The sequence below is a fragment of the Poecilia mexicana genome, unplaced genomic scaffold, assembly GCF_051168715.1.
Source record: "Poecilia mexicana isolate PSO_F unplaced genomic scaffold, ASM5116871v1 scaffold_21, whole genome shotgun sequence".
NCBI classification, from domain to species: domain Eukaryota; kingdom Metazoa; phylum Chordata; class Actinopteri; order Cyprinodontiformes; family Poeciliidae; genus Poecilia; species Poecilia mexicana.
The window spans coordinates 21,074,962-21,097,964 of NW_028263390.1; the positions used below are offsets into that span (position 1 = coordinate 21,074,962).

General features: G+C 37.8%; 1 protein-coding gene across 14 annotated transcripts in view; it reads left to right on the forward strand.

The window, feature by feature from the left end:
- Positions 1-1,257: 1,257 nt before the first annotated feature.
- The window catches only part of afdna (afadin, adherens junction formation factor a), a 106,122-nt gene continuing 84,376 nt past the window's right edge, over positions 1,258-23,003 (forward strand). For 11 of the 14 annotated variants that reach the window (XR_015761772.1, XR_015761771.1, XM_088001855.1 and 8 more), the window contains exon 1: positions 1,258-1,644. Coding sequence is in view for 12 of the 14 variants with exons in the window: in XM_088001855.1 (XP_087857981.1) it covers positions 1,543-1,644 (102 nt within the window). In the remaining 2 variants the exon portion in view is untranslated. The remainder of the gene's footprint in view (positions 1,645-23,003) is intronic. The other 3 variants (XM_088001864.1, XM_088001862.1, XM_088001867.1) reach the window with 1 other exon arrangement.

Sequence of the window (23,003 nt, forward strand, 5' to 3'; positions counted from 1 at the left end):
CAAAAATAAAAATCACTTACGATCAAAATCATAAATAAAATGGATTATCAGGTGTCTGTAAACAAAATTGCCCTTCTATTATTTTCAGTTAATTATGCCGCTAATTGAATAATTGCATATTGGTCTCAATGTTTAGCTTCCCCGCCCCCACAAATACATCTGGCAACAAATATCAAATTATATATTCAGTTCAGACAGGCATGTAGCTAAAATAAAGCTAGAATATAATACTTCCTATTCTGAGGCAGAGGGGTTTAGCAGCTGTTTGTGGCATTTAGCACCTGTTAGCTAGCACCAATTAGCAAATGGCTACAATATGATGACAAAACCACTCATCTCTGCTGCTGTAATTAAATTAAACTGTTTTGTTTGCCTAATTATAAGTGATATAAAAGGATAATGCGTTTTAGTTTAATTGTTTTACAGTAACATCATGAAGTGCAGATTTCCACTACAGGATTTCCCCCAACAGTCAAGTTTATTTGGAAAGCACATTTCAGCAACAGACAGCTCAAAGTGCTTTACATTTTACTTGAGTAGTTTTATTATGAAGTATAGCTACTCTTGGTTGAGTAAAATTTCTGGATTCTACCCAATAAATGATAAACAAAACACCACAGACACACACCTGTTGTTTTTATTAAAGTTTCATAAGTTTTTTGGTGAAAGAAACTGATTTGGAAACATTTTCTTTTGCCTGATTTTATTTTTAATTACTTGTATGAATTATAGTCATTTTTGTCTTTAAAAAACCCCAACATTTCCACTTATTTTTATAATTTGGTCCGTCTGAAGATGTATTTTTTTAATATTAAATTATTGATCATTTGATCAGTTAGTAAATTTTTTGCTCTTTTTTGCAATAATTTTTTGGATGGCTACTTGTACTTGAGTAAAAATATTTTGAAGTAGTGCTACTCTTACTTGAGTACAGTTTTTTCTCACATTTGTTCACAGATTTGATAGAAATGTGTATGGAGTAGCTTTAAATGTAGCTGTTTTTTATTTTTTCAAAAATATATTTATTTTATAACCTTGTAACTATAATATATGTATATTTCTTATAGATTTGTATTTAATAAAAAGAAGAATGCTCATTGAGACTTTAAATTAAATATGAATATGCTCTGGGGAAATATCACTTTAACTAACTCTCGATGACGTAATCCTGCTTAGTAGCTCACGTGCCTGCTGTTAACCCTAAACATCCCGGGAAGCGGCGTCATGAATCAGAATTATTGGGCATTAAATAGTTAAGCGCCAGCGCGCGTTCTCGGACTCAGCGGGAGCGCGCTGAGGTGCACAGCGAACGCGAAGCAGAAACGGCTCAGACAGCAGGTCGGTCGATGAGCTGGGATACAAAGTACCGGCTGTAGAAAAAATAATTAAATAAAATAAATTGGAAGAAGTCGACGTGAACGGTTGGCTTTCGCTGGCGGTTTGTTTTCCGGTGGACTAACGTTTCGGGAAGTTTTTTTTAAATTATTATTATTTTTATTCAGCGGAACGGACGCGGACTGAGGCTCCGAAACGCTGTCCACAATGTCGGGGAGCAGGGAGGAGGAGAGGAGGAAACTGGCCGACATCATCAACCACTGGAACGCCAACCGGCTCGACCTGTTCGAGATCAGCCAGCCCACAGAGGTAGGAGACCTGTACGAGAGGCCGCGGCCCTGTGGGGCCTCTGCTGTGGGGGGAATAAAGCTGCCAGTGGCGGACACCGAGGGGGTTAGATAAAGTCAGGTGGTGTTTGTGGGCAGCGTGGTTAACTCGGTGGTAAAGTCCTCTCCGTACGAAGCACCGCCAGACTCCATTGAAAAACCGGCGTATTTACACTAGTCGTCGTGAGGCCTTGGATGTTAACTCTGTCTGAGTTGCTGAAGCAAACTACACATATGAGAGTTAATAATGTACAATTCAGCTTTGTGTATTTTATTGAAATAAATTAAATACATGTAGCTAGCTGCTAGCTTACCTACCGCCGTCAACTGTATCTGTGGAGTAGCTAACAGCCTTATCCCTCCAAAGTTGACAGTTATGCTCACTATAATCATCAAAATTTTTGTTATATAAATCGGTGCTTTATTTGGCATTTTTTGGTTTTATTGTTAGAAATGCGTGTAGTTGAGTCAAAGTCGGCACTGATTTTTCAGATTTTTGCCAGCTAGCTCGTTAGCAGGTACACAACTGCGTTTACCAGGATACTACTAATACCTTTTGCTATGAATTGTCCTTGTATTCATCACAGTAGTTGAATATAAGGTCAAGTTTCTGACACAGTAACCAATGTCTGTGTTAGCAGTGGCATCGCAATGGCCGACGAACCAAGAGAGGGGTTTAGGTCTCATTGTGTAAATAAATAAAAGCTTAAAGTATTACCAAATGGCTGGTGTGTAAATGCTAACACCTGGGTAGGGACGGCTGAAAGGACAAATTGTGGAAGATGAGATTTCCTGTCCATGCATTGTCCTTAAACCACATCAGCTGGGTTGATGGGAGCTGCCAGTAATAATTTGACTCTGCAACATGTTAGGAAGCAGAGCTGTAATGAAATTGGCTTACTGGACTTGTGTTGAATACCCATGAATTACAGGTTGACACCAGCTAGCTGTAGATAGGGATGCTAGCAAAAAATTTAAAGGTAAAAACAAATTATTTGAACTTTCTCATGATTGTAGGTCAGTTTGTTTCCTCATATCATGTCTAACTGTAATCAAAAACTTTACTACTTTTGTTGTTTTTATGAATTAGGGAGATAACTTGTTCAAAACAAGTTAATTTGATTTGTTTATCATCTGAAAACCTTGTCATACCCTATTCCCAGTGACTGTTTTTACCCCAGTTTAGTTACTTCTATAAAGTATCTCAGATTACTACCCTGAATCTAATCACAGCTGCCGTTGCAACATCAGTGCACACAATATCATAACCACAGAGGCTGTCTTGTACGTAGTATTGGGTGGAATGTTGTACTTAATGTATCAGATAATATTTTGCAGTTGGATGGACTCTGCTTGCCTTTAATGTTGTCATGGGACATTGTTTTATGGTGAAAAGTAAAAGAAATGGGGGTAATCTTAATTGAAATCACAATTGTATCAAAATATTTTACAGCCCTCCTGTAAGTGATCTTCTTCTGATGGATAAGTTGTACTGGAGTAACAAACACTTCCTTTGTTAAGTTGTCAAAGCCAGTGTAAAATATTCTTCTGGAGGCTTTCAGTTGAACCATCGTCAGTAGATTTTCTACATTTCATACCCAAAAAGGTAAATGTAGAGACAAAGCTGGTAAGTCAGCATCAGTGGGGTGATTGTTGTTAACTATGCACCTGCAGATGTTACCTGGAAAAGTCTATTTGTTTCTCTAGAGAATTTCTACTTATAAACATTAATTAATTAACAGATCATACAGTTGATTAAATAATTTATCCTATCTTTAGGGAAACCAAGGAAGGTTTTTGTCCCATCAAAGCTTCAGCATTTGCTCTGGAAATAAACAGGAATGGAAAAGAAATGGCTAATTTCTTTTCCATTCTGGGTGTTTGTTTCATGTTCTTATATTTGTTGTATCAACCCTTCAGGTCTTCTGGGAAGCAGAATTCAGCTTCTATGCACAAAAAAATCTGGAAGGAACTTCCAGAAAACTGCAAAGCTGCTGAAACACTGAAAACCTTTCAATCCAAATGAACCCACTTGCATAGAGTTGGGTTTTTAATGAAACATTGACCAAAATATTTGATGTGTGTTGATGATGGCATCTGACAAAATTAAATGTTTGTTACTGCTTTGATGTTTTTATGACTTTTTGTGTATTTATGTTGCTGAAATTTGCTACACAAATAAACTAGATTGATAAGGAATTTGGGAAACATTCAACCCACAATTTGAATAAATGGTTAAGCCAGTGCAGAAACAAATGAATCATTTTTGTGCAAGTTAGTAAGTTACACCAACCTTACGTCTGCCTGTTATCTCTTAGTTTTAATTTTAATCTTAGGTTGTGTTGGCAGCAGTTTTAGGCTGGCGTCCAACCCCCACCTCGCCTTGGGTGTAACAGGGGGGTCACAAGGTCCCGTCTCCTCCTTCTTGAGCCGATTAATTCATCAGGCTCAAAGCTGGGCATCCGTTTGCCAGAGTGGCGTTCTGCGCACAACAACCCCCTCATTTTGTAAGAAATGATTAACCATGTTGCACTTGTTCTTTGGGCTATAATTGTTAGCTTTGCTTGAAGGGCTGCAGCATCTTGTCCAGCAGAACGTGATTAAATGTAAAGCAGATGCATGGCCGCTCTTGCTAGATCACACCCTGTGGCCCATATGTCAGCTGGTGGAGCCCCAAAGCCTCACGACTGTCCTTCAAATCGTCCAGGATGCTTCCGGGTCTAGCTGGGACTCAGATGTGCAATGCTAGGAACATTTCAACTATGATGTGACGAATCCGAGAAGTGAATTTCAAAATAATGATGATAATAATAAAAAAGATCCAGAGTTTGTGTGTGATTTCCCGCTGAGAGCGGTGAGATCATTCGTGTGATTAGATTAGCCACGGTTGCCTGATTAGTCTGGAACAAAGGTTCTCAAACTTTTTAATCTTGCAAACCCAAACTGAATAAATCCCGTTTGGGAACTGCTGGGCTCATTATAACACAACACGTTCTTCTGTCACATGTGGACTCACTGTAGCAAAAAGCCCAGCTCTGCAGACTCAGCCTGAAATGTGTGGCACATTCAGACAAAATTATAGCTGCAGTTTGTTTTGTTTGTAATTTCTTCCTACCAAATCCATGCAGCTCTCCTGTAGTAATACCTCTACATGTAAGTGATAACTTATACCTAAGGAAGGTTAAGTTGAATGCATTTTTAGTTCCAGCTTGTGAGAATGATCCTAATATTAACATGTGTTTGATGTAAGTAATACAATTTTTCCTTCATTTGTATCATTTGATGGGCTTTGATCAGCACAATGTAGCTTAATGTTGGGTCATTTTCCCATTGAGACTCATTTCTGGTTGCATTTTCAAATGATTGTGCAGCTTTGCTATCTAGGCTCAATTTGTGCAGAAATTGGAGAATTTAACTATCTATTCACTGGCAGATTTAACTCCCTGGTTCTTCTTCCTTCATTTTCATTGACATCTTGGCGTCAGTGTTTAAAAAAAAAAACGGTAGGAGTTATTAAAATCGTTGGATGTGTTTTCTGTGGGTGCATAATCATCATCCCAAAATAGGTGTGTGAATGCAGTAATTGTAATTTAAGTATGATGAGCTCACTGTTGGTATGCTGATGTAATATTCAGTCTGTTGGACTCACACCTGGCACGGATGTCTGAAGATCACACAGACATTTGGAAGTACTCTGATTCATCACAGTGTCATCATCGTAATGGTTTTCTGTAGAGTCTTGGGGTGGCTTTGTATTTTCTGACAACTAATTGTTGTCAAAAAAACAATTAGTTTTTTGACAACAATCAAAATTAGTTGTATTTTTGGACTTCTGTGCAAATCAGTCCATACATGTTTACTTTAGTTGCATTTCCATCAAAAATTTTTCGATCTTCAGTTAATGTTGGAAAAGATCTCAGGTTTCACAGTTTAACATGAGAAGTCATTAAACATACTGCACCGTCATCCTCCTACCACTTCCTGTCGTCTTTTGTCGTTTCTGCCAGTAGTGACAGCCAGTTGTTGATTATATGATTTGTATGATGCGTCATTGTTCAAAATGATGAACATTGGTTGGGCAAATGTTATGGCCCACCTTAACAGTAGTTTATGTAGTATTTTGGCAGCAGGAGCTCCAGTATCTGTAAGGCTTGGCTTTGCTCTGCTCTCCACAGACAGAATAAACCAGCCAGCCATGGTGAAAAAACTCAATGAAACACCTACGTCCTCCAATAAAATCAAATAGTCTCAAAATTAGCGCAAGGCTCAGAGCTGGCGAGTTTTATGAATTGGTAGATCAATTTTTCCATAAGTTTTGTTGTTATACGGTTGACCGGAGGCACAAGGATATGATGACTGCTCAGCTAGCTGCAGCTAGTCACATCTGCTAACCCTTGAACATTTCAATAATTTAGAGTTTATTGAAGGTTTTGTTGCTCTGTTTTGTTCCATTTGGGGGACAAAAACAAAAAGCATTGTTCAAGTTTTGGTACAGCAATATAAACGGAGATCTGCAGGGAGATGAGAGCTAAACACAAAACACTGACATGTTTATACATACTTTAATAGAGACAGAGTTAGGAAGTGAAAAGGAATACAAGGCCTGATTGAATTTTAAGGTTTCTTTGTGAGACATAGTTAGTATTTAATTAAACCCTGAGGCATTTTTAAAAGGGAGATTTTCTTTTGTAAAATGTGAAAAACATGAGACTCTTTGTTTTGTACATAAAAATGACAGAATGCCTTGTAAAATAATTCATTGTTCTGCTGAACCACAGCACTGTTATATTTAGGAAACATGAATAACAGTTAAGTGGAGCTGTTGGTTTGTTTCCATTCACTGCAGATTTACACACTTTAATAAATCTGAAGAATTTAGTGAGGCTAATTAACCTAGCATGCATGTTCTTGGACAATGGGAGAAATGTAAACTCCAAGTCGGGATTGTTTTGCAAATATTTTCCCATAATATAACCATTGCATAAATGTTTTTAATATCATGCAGCTCTTGTGCTGGTAATTTACCCCTTTGCCATTTTGTAGCTGACATTTAACTTCTTACTTGTCATTTCACATCTGCCTTAGAGACATTTTGTAATTGCTTTAACAAGCTGTACTATGGTAAATTTATATAATTAACTTCAGTCTATTGTTAGGAAATGTATAGTATGTTGGTACGTATCGACCAACAGGAGGTTATTTTGGAACCATCAGGGACTATAATTTATCATGATTTATATGATTTGACTGAACACCAATCATTGGAAATGGGATATAATTTAAAATTATTAAATAATAATATACAATTATTTGTGACTTGTAAGCATTTTGATTTTTTTTTTATAATCCCTTAAAATACTTGTGTATTTTGTTGCCTTCTAAGGCATTGCGCACTCTAGATACGTTGCAACTTCCAGTTAGATCATATTTCACAGGTTAGTAAAAAAGAAAATTAGCGAGGGATGCTAGCTTGACTTTGACAACTTTAACATGTAGATGTGAGGTGGAATTCGCTGTGTTTCAGTTCAGCTAAAAAAAAAACCCAAAGGTGACCCAAAAACCAGCTCTGACAGATCATTAGTAGAGCAGATGTTTAATTAGCTAATCAACCACCTCTGTGTTCATACAATAATTTATTAATAATCGGAAAATAAACGTCAAGACTGGAGACGTAAAACTGTAATGGACTGAATGTTCTGTTCTTTGTGTGGGAATCGTTTTCGTACTTTTTGGTGGAGTTGTTATCAGTCAGTTGCTATGGCAACGGATCTGTGTGTTGCGTAGCCGACACGCAGAACGAGGAAAAAAAGAAAAATACGAATGGTTATTGCATAAAAGGCGATTTATTCTGCAGCAGTTCTTTGATAAGCCGAGCCAGGTCAGCTTATATCGGTGCTCAAATATTGATTAGTAACAGCTATTAGTGATTCAGTGTCAGACTGAGGAGATGTTTGCTGACTTCCAGTCTCTTCTTGATTAGCAGTTGATGCTAATGTGATCAGACTGAACACTGAAGGCTTTTCTTCAGTTAATATTAGCCAGAAATGTGGAAAAGCAGGTAACGGCAGTGGCGTTTTCCAGAGATTGCCTTTACTGTGTTATATCTGTGCAAAAATGGCTGCCGTTATCGCCACGTCGAGGCAGATGTGCTAGTGTTTTATTCATGTGATGAAGGTATGGGACACTTTTAATGCTCATCTGCTGGACCCGAGTGCTGACTCCAGTCAAAGTCTTAAATCTTCTTACTCAGAGTGTCCAAGCCAGGCAGCTGGTCCAGAAGTTTAAGATGTTTAAATAATACAAAATGCACTAAAATAGAGGTTAATGTTTAAGGAAAATTCTGTTCAGCAAACATTTTTCACTGTTTTTGCCACACTATGTTAAGAGATTGTGATATTAGTTTAGGTTTTCCCTCTCTTTACAGAACAATGCTAGTGTAAGGTTTCACATTAAATTCCCTCTACATAAAATATTCTCCTTGCAAAATGAGTAAATTTCACAGATTTCTGGTGCATACCAACTGGATCTGAGCTGAATGCGTCTGCGTGCAGGAAGCTCGCGTTCACCTTCTTCCCAATGGGATGTGAAATCCAACAAGTAAGCAGACTCCCCATGACATCAGCGGCCGCTCCCTCCGTTTCCCTGCTGCCAGGAAGCAGGAAACTTAACAGGAAGTGTGTGGATTGTGGAGATAGTGCGTTTCCTGTCGTCTAAGTGGAAAGGCGCTGTTGCAGAAAGGCGCTTTGTCAGATTTTCTTTATTTCACTTATTTTTCTTTTCCAGATTAAAAATACTGTTTAGAATAACTGGTTCATCACAGGAATGTTTTTCCCAGGGTTTCTCACTTTACTGATGATGATGATTAAGGTAAATTAAGGTAACATTTATCATATTTTTTATGGTCTTAGAAGTTGAAAAGTGCTTATTTGAGTTTAGCTATTCAGTAATAATTTCAGAGTTCACAATAAATTAAAAGATGTTGAGGGTTCAAGGTGAAGGAAGTGCATATAATAAAAACTCAGTTTTTTAAATAAAGTAAAAATTCCAGTTTTTCATGTAACATAAGAGTCGCCTTTCAATAATCCCAGCTATGGGACTGATCTGAAGTCAACTGTTTCTTCTCTAACCAAGAACTGCCCCAAATATAGAAGCTTGACATTAAAAATGTTTTAAATATTTAAACTTTATTACCAAAATGATCTCTGTTGTCTCAGCTCTTCTGGAAGGTTGCAAAAATATTGTTTTAATGACAACACAGTGATGGCAACAACAATAAAATGATAAAAAACTGTAAATAAAAAAGTATAACGACAAATAATGAAATTATAAAGATAAATAATACAATAACAATAAGTAATACAATTGCGACAAATAAAACGACAAAAAATAAAATGATAAAATGTTAAATTGATGAAATACATGAAATAAAAATAGTGATTAAAATTATGAAAATAATGCTAAATAAATAAAATATGAGTATAAAAATGTTAAAAACAAAATTATAAAAATGACAAATGATAAAAATGACTGAAAGTAACCAAGGTATAAAAATAACTAATATAAAAATAATAAAAGTATACAATTAAAACGGTAATAATAAAATCAGTGTTATAAAATTGATAGAAAAAATATAAAATCAATAAAACAGTAAAAATAGAGAAAAATATGTAATGAAGTAATGGTGATAAAAACTGACTTTAATGACTGTTAGCTCAGTCGTTGTGGTGGCTCACCTTTAGCTAGCTGAGAGCTAGCAGCCTGTTGGACCTCAGCACAGTGAAGCTGGTACCAGACCCGCTGACTGCTGCGAGCGTTTATCCGTCTGCGTTGTTCTGCTGTCTGTCAGGCGCACCCTTCCTCCTCATCGTCTTCCTCCTATCCTCTCTGTCCCTCACCATGCCATGTGTCTGCGTCACCGTGGTAACGACGATGCTGTGATCAGTCGCTGTGTTTGACAGGCTTCTGTGAAAACAAAGGTGTTGTGTGTTTGGGCTGTGATTGAATGCATCGGTTCAGGCTAAAGTGGCCATTAGCAGTTAGTTTGCCAGCAGACAGGATTCGTTAATCTGCAGTTTAATTGAGGTTTGAGTGGCAGATGGCTTTGTCAGGTCTGTCAGCTAAAGGCTAAATTACAACTCGGCATTAAGGAGACACGGCAGAGCTTGCTCTGTTTTTTTTATTTTAAATAAAATATATTTTAATCTGGTTTTAATCTTTAAAATTTAGATGCAGAGGCTGAATAAATGCAGTTAAAGCAAAATAATTTGTTTTTATTGAATATGACCTGCAATTTTATCGACGACATTCTCCATATTTTAATGTTCTGTCACCAGCATTTGTTTGCTGTGGGAGAAAATATCAATTTGGATAAATATTAAAATTTTTCTTTGTGACAAAAACTAATTATGAATAAATGCTAATTCAAGTCAAAAATACTTTATGGATCTCAAAGGGAAACTAACTGTTGTAACCCAAGATTCCTGAAAGAGGTGTTGTAGATGGCAGGAAGGATCTCCAGTAGCAGTCAGTCCTGTGACAAATCTGAAGAGGCCTCTGACTGAAGACTGCTGCAGATGTATTATTTGAATTAAGTGATGTACAGCAAGCCCTGACCTCCTTGTTTTTGTGTTGCAAAACTATCATTCAGTCTGGACTTTTTAGTATTATGGTTTTTTCACTTGTTTAGAGAATTTAATTTCTTGTCTGCCCAGAAAATTTAGTGAGAAAATCTAAATGGAGAGTAACAGAAACAAAAGTTTATCTTGCTCACAGAAAAGTTTATAAAATCACTTTGAACTGCTTTGTCCAAATAAACTTGACTGATTCATCAATTTGACACTGGAACTGGAAGACATTTTAAAAAATCCCACAAACAAATAAAATTAATTGTGAAATCTCTGTAAACAAAATTGTCCTTAAAAAACGACTAGGAGAGACCAAAACTGTAAACTTTTATCGTTCTTTTTGAGAAATGATAAATCATTCAAATTGCAATTAATTGATTTATTAACAGACCTACCTGCTTGTACTGTAGGTTTATTTTTATTTATTACATTAGAAATGCATCCTTTTTTTTCAAGCTATGTATTTATTTACATCCCAGGTTATTTGATTCCACAAAGTACTTATTTTCACATTTTACCTGTCTTCATTTTTAGGTGTTCAGCTGATATTAAACATGAAAGTAAAGCCTTGCTTTGCCAATACTCCTTCTTTAAATCTATGTTTAGTCTTGGTGTTGCAGCTTTGTTGACTGTATTAACTCCAATTAATGCAGCTGGCTGAGTTTTATTGGCTGCTGCACATTAAAGAGAAGGATGGGGTCACATTGGACAGCTGGGATCTGACGTCTGGCCACTTACTGCCTCAGTTCCCTTTAAACCCAATTAAACATGTCGACCACAAACCTATCTCAGCAACCAATTATCTATTATAGAAATATAAATTTTAAACAGTTTGTTTAAAATAGTTCTGGTGAAATTTAGCTAATTTTTCTTAATGATTAATGATCTAATTAATGCAATTTTCTTTTATACTGCTGCTGAAATATTGATTGTTACAGATGTACTATTTTTATATTTTACTATTATTTCGATAGGAAAACAAAGCTGTAGAGACATTTGATAACTTTAGTAGGGCTGTTGTAAACGAATATTTTAGTAATCGAGTAATCTATCGATTATTCTTACGATTAATCGAGTAATCGGATAAAAAAAATTATAAAATGAAATATTGGTAAATCTGGCATAATACCGGTGTTACTATCAGATATCAATATCAGTCCAATTTTTCATATTTGAGCATCCCTAACAGTTGCTTTTTTGTAGTTTAGAAAACTAACCTGTAACAATAATAGCTCACTTTCTAAGTTAACCAGAAGAAAAGTTATAGAAAAATCTGAAATTATATTGAATTTAATAACAAAGAGGCAGGCTCACAAATATGCTTATAAAAAATGTCTACAATCCAGCTTTTAGTTTATGTATTCATCTTCAGTGAGTTTAATAGATTAATTAAACTCACCTTGCCACCTAACCTGTCACGCTTTGGGTTTGAAAATACGGGAAATGCCGCCTGGAGTGGGAGGAGAGGACGAATGAACGAACGTAAGATGGAGGGGAGGAAATAGACCAGCGGACTGACGAACCGTTAGACCGGGGGACGAACACGGGGGGAAGCAATACGGGATATTTACGACACCTTCACTGGTCACACTCAGAAACTCATCTACCAGCCATGTACGATGCGCTCCGCCACCCGTTTCTTCAGACCGGGATATGAAATTTATTGTGCGGTTCGTCGGTAAAGCTACATTTACACGGTAAGCATCAGCTAATCAGCCGCCCGCCCTGTTCAGTCTATCCGCTCACCTCAGCGCTCTTCCCGCCGTTCGCTTTCAACCAGCAGCCCCGGAGGAGAAATGCTGCCGTACTCCAGGCATTCCCCCAGTCATTTTAAGGATGCTTATTGGTTCCCCAAAAACGATAAAAAGTCGGGCATTATCATCAATCAATAAAATCCCCACGCCAATCTTGAAGATTGGACTTTATGCCGCTGAGACTTAGCTTTTGTCAACAACTCAGAGGCGGAAGTGAGAGCTCCGCGCAACGCAAATGAAGTCCCGGCCGGAACACGGTGCGCTAACTAATAAAACATAAATTAACGAAGCTTCGAGGCAGGTAAATTTTCCTCGAGGAATTTTAGTAATCGAGGTACTCGAATCATTCGAGGAATCGTTTCAGCCCTAAACTTTAGTGAGCATTTCTTTTGTCTTCATAGAATAAGACGAATCTGAAATCTGTCATTTGGTAATTTAGTTGAGCTGTCTGCTCATGTAGCCACTGGCCCTGCTGTTCTGAGTCCTGAGGCGTTGACTGACTGTTCAATTGGGGACAAAAATGTTAACATTTGTTGGATTTTCAGCTGGTACAATTCGCTTCCACATTTCTGTGGTGAAATGCATCAAGCTCTTTGGAAAACCAGTTCCCCTCCTCGCCTGAAGGAAACGACACAAAACCTCTTCACAAAATGTAAACGATTATATTTTAGCGTTTGTAGGATTTCTCTTTGATTTTTGGCAAAATACCACAAGAAATTTCTCCCGCTAGTGCTAGCCTAGCGTGTTTGTTTTGGTTGTATTTACCCAGAATGCCCTGCGCTATAGTCCATTTCCTGCTCCAGTCTGCTTGGGGTTCACATATGCATTCAAACCGTACCAGAGTTCACTTCAGTCTAACAGAGACATAGGTTTGTAGGCGGACCGGAGTTTGCTTCATTCCTCCCCAAACAGACCGAACTTTTTAGACAAATGAACTAGAGTTCAATTAAAGTGAACTAAACAGAGCTGGTGTGAAGTCATCCCCACTGTGTAGACTTCCAGTATGTGCACTTTATTTACACATTTAGTTTAGTTTGCAACATTTCTCAGATAATTAATTCTAACTTTAATTTGCGGGTTGTTTAAGCCTTAAATTACTCTCTACCCATCTCGCAGAACCACCGCTCCACGTTGGAGGCAGTTAATTTTCCGTAATGGGCCTTCAGATGTGATCAATATATGTTAAACTGCTCCCTAAAGGAGCTTCCCTTAGCAGTCTGGAGTAACACATCAGCACACTGGGCGGCTTTCGGAGGGAGGATGTCCAACTGGGTAATATGTCATCGTTTGGAGGGGCTACTGCTGGAATTCCTGGAATGCAAATGGAGCTTTTAGACGAGAACAGCAGACGGGATGAACGGCGAAGGATGACTGCGATTCCCTCACACACTTGTTTATGTGGTGGCTAAAATAAAAGCTAAAGCAGGAGTTTTGGAGTGAAGCACCTGTGGTTTCTAATCCAGGCTGCACATTCCTGCTCTCTTATCTGTCTTTTCCCTCTGTCCTGTGCTGCTAAAACAAGCGGTGTATTGTGTGTGCTCAGCAGAGCAGCCCGCCCTCAGAGCTGTGTGTGGATGTGTTTGTCCCAGCCAGCCTGTCAGACCGCGTTAATCCCCTCAGAGGCCCAGCTCACCTCCTCCTCCTCCACCCCCGGCGGCCTCCATTGGTTCTGGCCTGGCCCGTTTTCCTCCTCAAACGCTCGCCCACCTGTCAGCCTCTCCTCTGACCTCACAGGATCAGACAGCAGTCAGGCAGGGGCCAATTACTATGGGCGCTTGGCACTGGCCGCCACCAGCTCCCAAGGTGCTTTGCAGCAGATCGATGGTCTGCAAGGAGGGAAAACAAGCAGCGGTCTGCGGCGTCTCTTGGGATGATGAGGAGTTAAGCCCAGTGTTTGGTTGTTGTGGTCAGAATGAAGTCAGAGGTCGCAAAGCTGCAAACACTGCAGCATGTGTGGGAGTTTATCGTATCGTTTAGCATTTTTTGTGATGACATTTTGATCATTATCCTGATAAAATACCCTAAAATGTCATTGTTACTTTTAAAGGTATATCAGTATAATGACATGCAGTTACTGTTTGCATTTCAGCGATAGAAATCACCCTTCATGTGACTGGTGTCCTAACAAAGCTAATTAGAAATGGGAATGTTTTTCATTAGCGATATTTGTCTTTGTTGGGCGATGATTGCTGTGTCATGCAGTCACAACCATACAGTTACATAAAAAAGTAGTAATATTAGTTTTATTGTCAGAATAGTACCACAAAACATTGTGATTAAACTTTTAAGTCCATCCCATCCAGACCTAATGTGGTTTATTTGAAACCTTAGTTTCACTGGGGATGGGAATCTTTAAGTATCAAAATCAAATCTTTGATGATTATTTTATAGGTCTTTAAAATATTTTCAAGATTTGTTTGCTTTGCAAGGGGGAACAATGAATGGAGACATTAGAATTTTTCACATCATCTTACTTACCTGCATCCCTGGTTTTGTTTTACGAATTGTCATGTAACTTCTGCAGAAAAGCAAACAAACTTTTTGCTTTTGCCAAGAATCACTGAAGGAAATTACATGAAACCACAGAAGAAGAAACTGAATGCAATTTTCTTTTTTACAGAAATGGAGTTAGATTTTAGTGGTTGCAGCATTTCTCTTGTTTAAGCCAGTACTTCAGCTAGCACTACACTAGCACGTTTGTTTTGCTTGTATTTACCCAGAATGCCCTGCGCTGTAGTCCACTTCCTGCTTTTGGAGCAGTTTCCAGTCTGCTTGGCGTTCAGTTCAGGTGAAATGAACTCAAGCACTCAGAGTTGATTTCACCTGAACTGAGTCTGAGGTTTGTTTGCTTTTTTGGTCCACATCAGATCACGTTCACACCTCTCCAAACAAACCGGACTCTCTAGAAAAAACAGATTTGTTTGATTAAAGTGGACTACTAAACAGTCCAAGGTTGTTTGTCCCATCTCCACTCCCCCTTCAGCTGGTTCTCTTTAATCTCCCAAACCCAGTGGGCGCTGCACCCTGTCCTCGCCTGTCAGCCCAGCCCCACAATTTGACCAGAAACACAATAATAATAGCTTGTGGGTGTCTTCTGGACTTTACTTCACTCATATTTGTTGATCTTAGCCATTCAGCCTGCTGCATAAGAATGGCTGTGACACACACACCAGAGTGTTGTAGCATGCAATGTGCGACTGAGGCTGACGTAATCCTAGCCGATGTGTGGGAGGAAGTTTTAGTTTTTCTGTTTTCCTAAGAGTTTGGGTGGATCGCTCTTCCCAAAAAGAGAGCAGATGTATTTCTCTTCAACCTTATTTTTTCATAAATGTTATCACATGACCTGCGCATGTGTGTGTCGAAAGGGAGAGGTTGCACACTGAGCTACTGTTGCTAATCAGTTGTTTGTCCAAGGAGGCAGAGTCTGATGCAAATCCACGGAGTCTGCGTTTAACGTGTTTAGCGCTGGTCATTGTTGGTGCGTTTCTGTGGCAGACGCCCGTCACGTGCCGAGTGAAACCGAAGCTTGTCGTCTTCACAGCGTTTCTGTCCAAGGCCGCATGATGTCATGCGCTAATCTGGATGCTTGTGGCACCAGTCGCACCAGTTTCAGGATATCTGCAGCTTCCATCATGTTTAATAGCTGTTCTTGGTGCCAGAGCGCCTGCAGAATCATTTTTGGGTGATGAATCCACATCTGCTGTCATTTCCTCTATTGATATTCAATCCATATATGCAAATCTTCATTTTACCTTATAGTTTATCTTGTGTTTAGTCTGTATATTTGTCCTGTAGGGGATAATTATTCAAGTTTGCAATATTTATGGTTTATTTTAGATCAGTTTTGTCAATTTGTTACGTTTTTAATAGAAAAATTAATTATAAATTGTAATAGCACATCATTTCTCTGAGATTTTTAATGAAATATACTTTATTGATCCCCAAAGGAATTTGCTTATTTGTTGACAGGCTACTCAATCAAAAGTATGAAAATTTATAAAAAAATATATACATAAATGTGAAATAAGTCATTTAAATATGACCTAAATATAAGACAAGTACATGAAAATATGTTGATCTAAAAATGAGTCCAGAGTAGACTTAAACTTAAAGACAACTTTACTTTAACTAGGGATGCATGATATATCGGCATCAACATGGTATCAGCCAATGTTCGTCTTTTTTTTGGTCATGTGTCCAATAAGTATAACTGGCCAGAAATAAATAGCCAGGATTTACTGTGAGAGATATTGTCATTTTGAGACCATTTTCAAATAATATAATGGAGATGGCATAATAATGCACATACATCCTCTCAAAGATCAATACAACTAATTTCTAAATCACACTTTAAGACTTCGTACATCTGAAAAACAAAAAAAGTTTAAGTAAACACAACCAAAGCAATAAATAAAATTAATTATGGATTTTCTGTAGACAAAAAGGCCCTTTAATAAACATTAATCATTAGTTTTAGACAAGAACAATTCAGAAAATTCCTAGTTTGGACTTTTGTAATCAAGTAGTGCAAACTAACAAAACACTCCATTTGAATAACTTAACTGGCGTTTCTTTTCATTTATCACACTTTTAATCGATCTGTTTATTGTGACAGTTTAATTGTCGCCCATTACTGCAGAGTTAATATCAATATTTTATATTGATATTAATTGATTTATATTGATATTGGCCTGAATTTATATCAGTGCATCCTTGTTTTTAACAAATTATTATGAAACATGGGCATCTTTCAGCCAGCTGACTGGCAGTGCATAAAGTAGAAGAGTGTTATTTCTCTCAGAAAAGCTCCAGGTCAGGATTGTTGTAGGTAATCCAAGCAGCAGGAACGTCAGTACAGTGAAAAATAAAGTGTCAAATTACTAACAAGGCCAGTTTTATATTTATTTATTTATGTATTAATTAATTTTTTCCCCAACCATCACCAAAAGTATTTCTATAAACAGTTTATGGTTATGTTTTGCTTAACAGCATTAAAGGGTAATTGATGCACCATGTTTTAGCCTCCCCTCCTTTGTCTGTTTCACCTGAGTCGAAACGTGAGACCCGGCCGAGGTGGTCGCCATGGCAACGCGCGGTGGCTTGTTGGTGTCGGGTTCCTGTGGCAGAGCGCAACCGCTCATCTCTTTGCAGCGTTAAAGCAAACAAGAACCTCCTAGTGCCGTGACTACGTGATTCGGTTGATAAATTTCAAATTTTCACTGAAAAAAAAAACTTTTCCATTTTTGTTTTTTTCTAAAATTGGGTAAAATACAACTTTCCAAACAAAGTTTCTGCTACATTCTCAATGGTTTCAGCAAGCTCATTTATTTATAGCTCTTATTTAAATACTGTTCTCATCACCAAGCAACAGCAGTTAAATAAAGCAGCAAGAAATAGTTGATACTGTTGATTCAGTACCAAGGAAGCACAGGATCCAGAGAAATGTAGCAGCAATATAACTTTTTCTTGGATACTTAGAAAAAGTGCGACGAATGTAACAAGTGAAAAATATATGAGGGTGTTCACCAATTTAAGATTTAATTTATAAAATAGATGGAACCTTTAAGTTTGAGTGGATCAGAAGCTGGTAGGCTACAACTGGACTGATTGGTCATTAAATCCATTGCTTGGAAAGAGGAATGCATCGTTTTCACAACACGAAAAACACTGAGGTTGAAACATCTGTTGTGATGCTAGCTACAACTACAACTTATTTCTCTTCATTTTATGTGTTCAAATTAACTATATGTGACTTTGCGTTAACGTATTAACTTGTCCTCACCTAAAACTTCCTGTTGTATTTTGTCTGACTTCCTAGTACAAAACGCTACATTAGTGCCAGCTGTAGATGTAATTGAAGTATTGAAGGTATGAATTACTATTTCTAGATCATCATGTTAAAAGTTGCAGATCTAAATGAGATCTAAGCCTGAAATAAGTCTTTACAGAGATCTTGATGTTAGCCGGTTAACAGCTTAATTTGTTCATCATTCACAGTCAAGTCAGTGAGACAAATGGAGATTGAAGGGAACTGACAACTGAGTGTCATCAGCATAAACATGGAAATAAATAATATACCTCCAATGTTTCTGTAAGAAATCAGAGAAAGAGTCCTAACATGAAACCCTGATGTACTCCATAGCAAATAGAAGAGAACCACTGAGACGCAACCCATTGTTTCAGGAGGAGGAAAGCTCTACGTACGATCTTTAAAGCTGTTAAGCAACGAGAGCCGACGGTATTGTCACAAGATCGTAACAAGACGAAGGAAGCTAAAAGAAACAAAAGCACAACTAATATAGCAACAATCTTTTGTGGCCGTTGCCACTTCTGCAGCAACTTCTGTAGAGAGGTTTGTTTGGTGCGTAGTCTGGCTTCTTATGACGCATGTCTCCCATCAGTGACAAAAGTCAGATAAAATGCGACTCATCAACTGATTCATACCAAACTGAACAAACTGTAGGTGTGAAAATGTCTAATAGACATTCTTTGACTTGGCAATGAAATTGCTATTTCTATTGCTATTGTTTAAGAAATTTAGAGTTTAAGTTTTAAGAACAGGCAAAAATTAAAAAATTGCAATCTCATCACTCATACTCAAATGTTTCTCCAGGGTTTCAGTTAATTCAACATCAGCCCGGTCACCATACGTTTTGCAGAACATTAAATTGTCCCAGAGGTTATTGCGATATACGATAATATTGTTGTTTTTAAAACCATTTTCATGTGATATGATTGCAATGGCATAATAATGGAAAAACACATTCTAAAAGATCAATAATGATCATTTAACCCTGGAACTGGAAGACATTTTAAATATACAAAAACAAAACGATAGAAACAACAAACAAAATAAATCATGGAGCCTCTGTAAATGAAACTTGTTTTGCTTTTGTCTGTAAACTATCAAGCTAGCTGGCGTCGCACCATTTTCCCTCAGTTATGGACCGTTCCAACTGATAAATGTGTAAACCTCAAGAACTCAGAACATTTGCACAAGTTAAATTCTTCAGATTAAATGAATTAAGATGAAACCACTGATGGCTGTCCTTGAGCTGAAACTGTTTTCTCCTTTTGTGCCTCTGTGCCGAGTAGCTAAATGAATCCCTGGAATTTGCTCCCAGTACGATGTTGGACGTTTCTCTGGATGATTAGTAATCCAAAACCCCACAGAGGAGGGAAAAAACTTCGACTACGCCAAAGTTACGGCCCATTTTACTGTAGCGCACATCCAGATGAGGCCGATATTATCAGATGACCTCTGGGTTTGAGCTGATTTTCACAGGAACGGTTTTTGGTGTGACTGATTCATGCAGGATAATGCAGTTAATGCAGTTATTACCAGTTGTGCAAGAACCCCAGATCATACTGCTCCAACTATAACAAGACTTTAAATGCTGCATTTCTGCTTGATTTGGTCTGAGGTGGTTCAGCTTTGTTTTGTTGGACGTTATTGATTAATCGATTCTGATGATTAATTGGATAACAAAAATTGGCACATTCTGCAGCTTTTTCATATCCTCTTAAACTTTAATCGCAAGTAATCCGATTAGTAGTTTCAGCCCTTATTCCAATATTGTGAATGTCCCTTTTTTCAGTTTGTGTACTCCAGTTAATGATAAATCAACTAAGTTAGTTGACAATTACATCAATAATTGATGAATCACAATTAATCCGATTAATCATTTCAGGCCTGGTCCAGATTGTTTGAAGGTCCTTTTTTGAGATTGTATACTCCAGTTGATTATTACTCAGTTCATAAATTAGCTGATGATTATTTCAGTAATTGATTATTCATGATTAATCCGATTAATTGTTTCAGCCCTAGTTCTGATAGTTTCTTTTTTGACAATCTTTTGTGTACTTCAGTTGGTCAATCAACTATGAAATTAGCTGATGATTACTTCAATATGCGATTAATTGCGATTGATGCGATTAATCGCAATTTATGTGATGGTTTCAGCCCTGTGTCTGGTAGTTTTCATGTCTTGTTTTGAGATGTTGTACTCCAGTTAATGCTTAATCAATTAGTGGACGATTAATCATTAGTCCGATTAATCGTTTGAACCCCAGTTCTGATAGTTTGAATGTCCTCTTCCCCTTGCCTTCGTTTTGTCTAAAAGTCACTCGATGTGGGCTTGATGTGACGGTTCTTTGGTCGGCCTGCATAATTCAGTAATTCGGTACGTCTTTTTTTGTGTACGCGCTACATTCTTGAAGCTGCTTCTCCATTCGCGGCACGTACAGACCTTCAGAAATGCCTCCTAAGGTCACGGCACTGTGCGCTCCGGCTCGGTGTGTGTTTGTACCTGCAGCGGCCCGATCACAAGGTGCCATGTTTAACCAGGTATTGATCTTCCCTGCACATCCACACATGTCCAGGAGCTGGTGACCTTCCTGCCTGTATTCTGAACTCTGTTTCTGAACTTTTCTTTTTTAGTTACTGAGAAGCAGAAGGGGAAAAAAATCTGAGTAAATGGAGCAGAAGTGAACGCTTCCTCTCATTATCCAGCCTGTTACTGACTCTGGCTTCATGTTCCCACAACATCTGAACTAATGGGCTGTTTTTTTCTTTCTTTCTCTAAACAAGTGTGCTTGCTGAAACCTTTTGAAGTTTTTCTGCAAATTCTGACTTTAGCTTTGTCAGGGTTCAATTAATTTAATACCAAATTAATATAACAACACCTTTCAAATGCTAAACTGTACAAGTTTAATTTTATAACAGTTCCCATTATAACGGGAATATCCACACAAATGTCTTTCTTGCGAGATATTTCAGATGTTTTTCATAATTTGTAATTGTCAAGTTATACCTACATTTAGAAATTTCTGTATTTTTAGTACCTTAGGACTACAGATGAAATGTAGCTGTTAAACTAATTCTAACTTTTTTACATTGAGATGTATTGCAGATGCATTGATTTAATTTGCTTAAAGCTGCAGTATCTAACTGGAAAAAGACCAATCAGAGCCAAGAGGAAGGCCTTAACGCCGTCAATCACTGCGTGTATGTGTCACTCACGCTTCCATCCTTCTCTCTCTGCTACATTATAACCAATTCAACTTAGTCTGTCCTAAAGCAGGCAGGGCTGAGCTTTTAGAAATTTTTTTTTGCTACAAATGGTCAAGTTTTCAGTTAAGGAATGCTGCTTTTGCATTTTGATGATTTCTCATCAAAAAATAGCAATAATGTGTAAAATAAGGTTAAGCAATTAAATGAAATATCTGCAAAATATGCAATTTTTTAACCTGATTAATCATTTAAACCCTAATTTTTTTTTACCTACTTCACAATTATGCAGTATTTTGTTGGCCTACTATATAAATTGAGATTTGTTGTTTTATTGTGGCAAAATGTGAAAAATAAAGTGTTTATATTTAATGTGCTTTGTGTAAATATGTGCAGACAGGAGTCGCCTCCACTCTGCGGCCTCCTGGTTGTTGGTTCCCACAGTGTTTTCATTCCTTTGGCCTTCCTGTTGCGCGCCAACTTTGATCCCTCAGAGTTGGTTATGGAGGTGCTGAAGCAGCGAGCAGGTCCGAGGATTCCTACATGATTTATCCTCTACCTTCACACAATCGCTCTCTGTCAGAGCCACAGGGTGGGCTTTGTGTCCGCCGGGCTGGACAGCTCGATACCGAGGCTGAAACTCACCTGAAACAAAAAGGCTTTTCTTTCCCGCAGCAGAGGAAATGTCTGCGTTTTGTCTTCTCATTGTTTTGGGCCTCCGCTACCAGTCTTTGTTTTTCTGGTGATTCAAGTTGTTTTCTGCTGGGCAGGAAACTCAAAAGCCCCAGTTAGACCAGTTCAGTGCTGTGATATTACTGGAAGTTTGACTTCTTCGTCCAGAACAGGAACTGGGCAGTGATTAGCTTTTTGTTCCTGCTGTGTGTTTTCCTGTGAACGCTCAGAGAAGCCAGTTAGGTGGGTCATGCTAAGCTAACCTGACTCTTTGTTTTGGGCTGTTGTCCTGCTGAAAGGTGAACCTCTGTCCCAGTTTCCAGTCTATTTACGGATCTTTTTCATCATTTAGCTCCATCTTCTCATGTTTTACCAGTTTTCCTGTCGATACTGAAGAAAGTGTCGTCCCGCTGCATAATACCGGTACAACACCATTTCCCACATAATCAGTAATTACCCTGGACCTCTTGGCTGCTTCTTTTTAAATGTGTTTATTTTTAGTAATTTGGGACAACTAACAGTCTGTATTTAGCTCTGTCTTATCAACTTTTACTAATTTTTGAATCATTTCAACATTATTTGAAAATTTTCTTTGTATTTCTATATTTTTTCATGTTTTTAAGATTGAGTTATTCCTTTTAAATGTTTATTTATTCGTCTTTTATTTTTCAACCATTAGGGGCATTTAACAGGCATTTATTTTTATTTCTGTTTATTTATTCATTCATTCAAGTTTTTGGAGGACACTCAGGTTTTTTTTTTCATACCAAGGTTTTGAATTTTGGCAGCTTTTATTTATTTTTGCATTTTTTATTTTTTTTTATTTTTTAATGCATCTATTTATTTTTATTGTTTATTGGACCCACTAAGGTTTTTATTTTATTATTTTAATTTTTTACGATTTGCCTGGTGTTTTGTTCCATCTTTTCATCACCAGTTTTTCTGTCCCTCGTGAGGGAAAAGGCTCCCCACAGCATCATACTGCCACCACACTGCTTCCCCACATGACCAGAAGTTCCCACAAACCTCTGGGCTCCTTCTTGGATACGTTTCTCTTTATGCTGCTGGTTGACACTATTGGTTAAAGTACTAGACGTGCAGAAAGTGGCAAATATTAAAAATATTTATGCTTGCCATGCTGATGTGACGACTGTCTTTCTCGGAAGCTTAAATTTACGCTCAATAAGCCTCGACTCTCAACCCCGGCAGTGAAGCCGGAGTCTGGATTTATGCAGTGGTTAATCTCCAGTTTCACTCTTGCTGTCATTGTGCAACTCCTCAC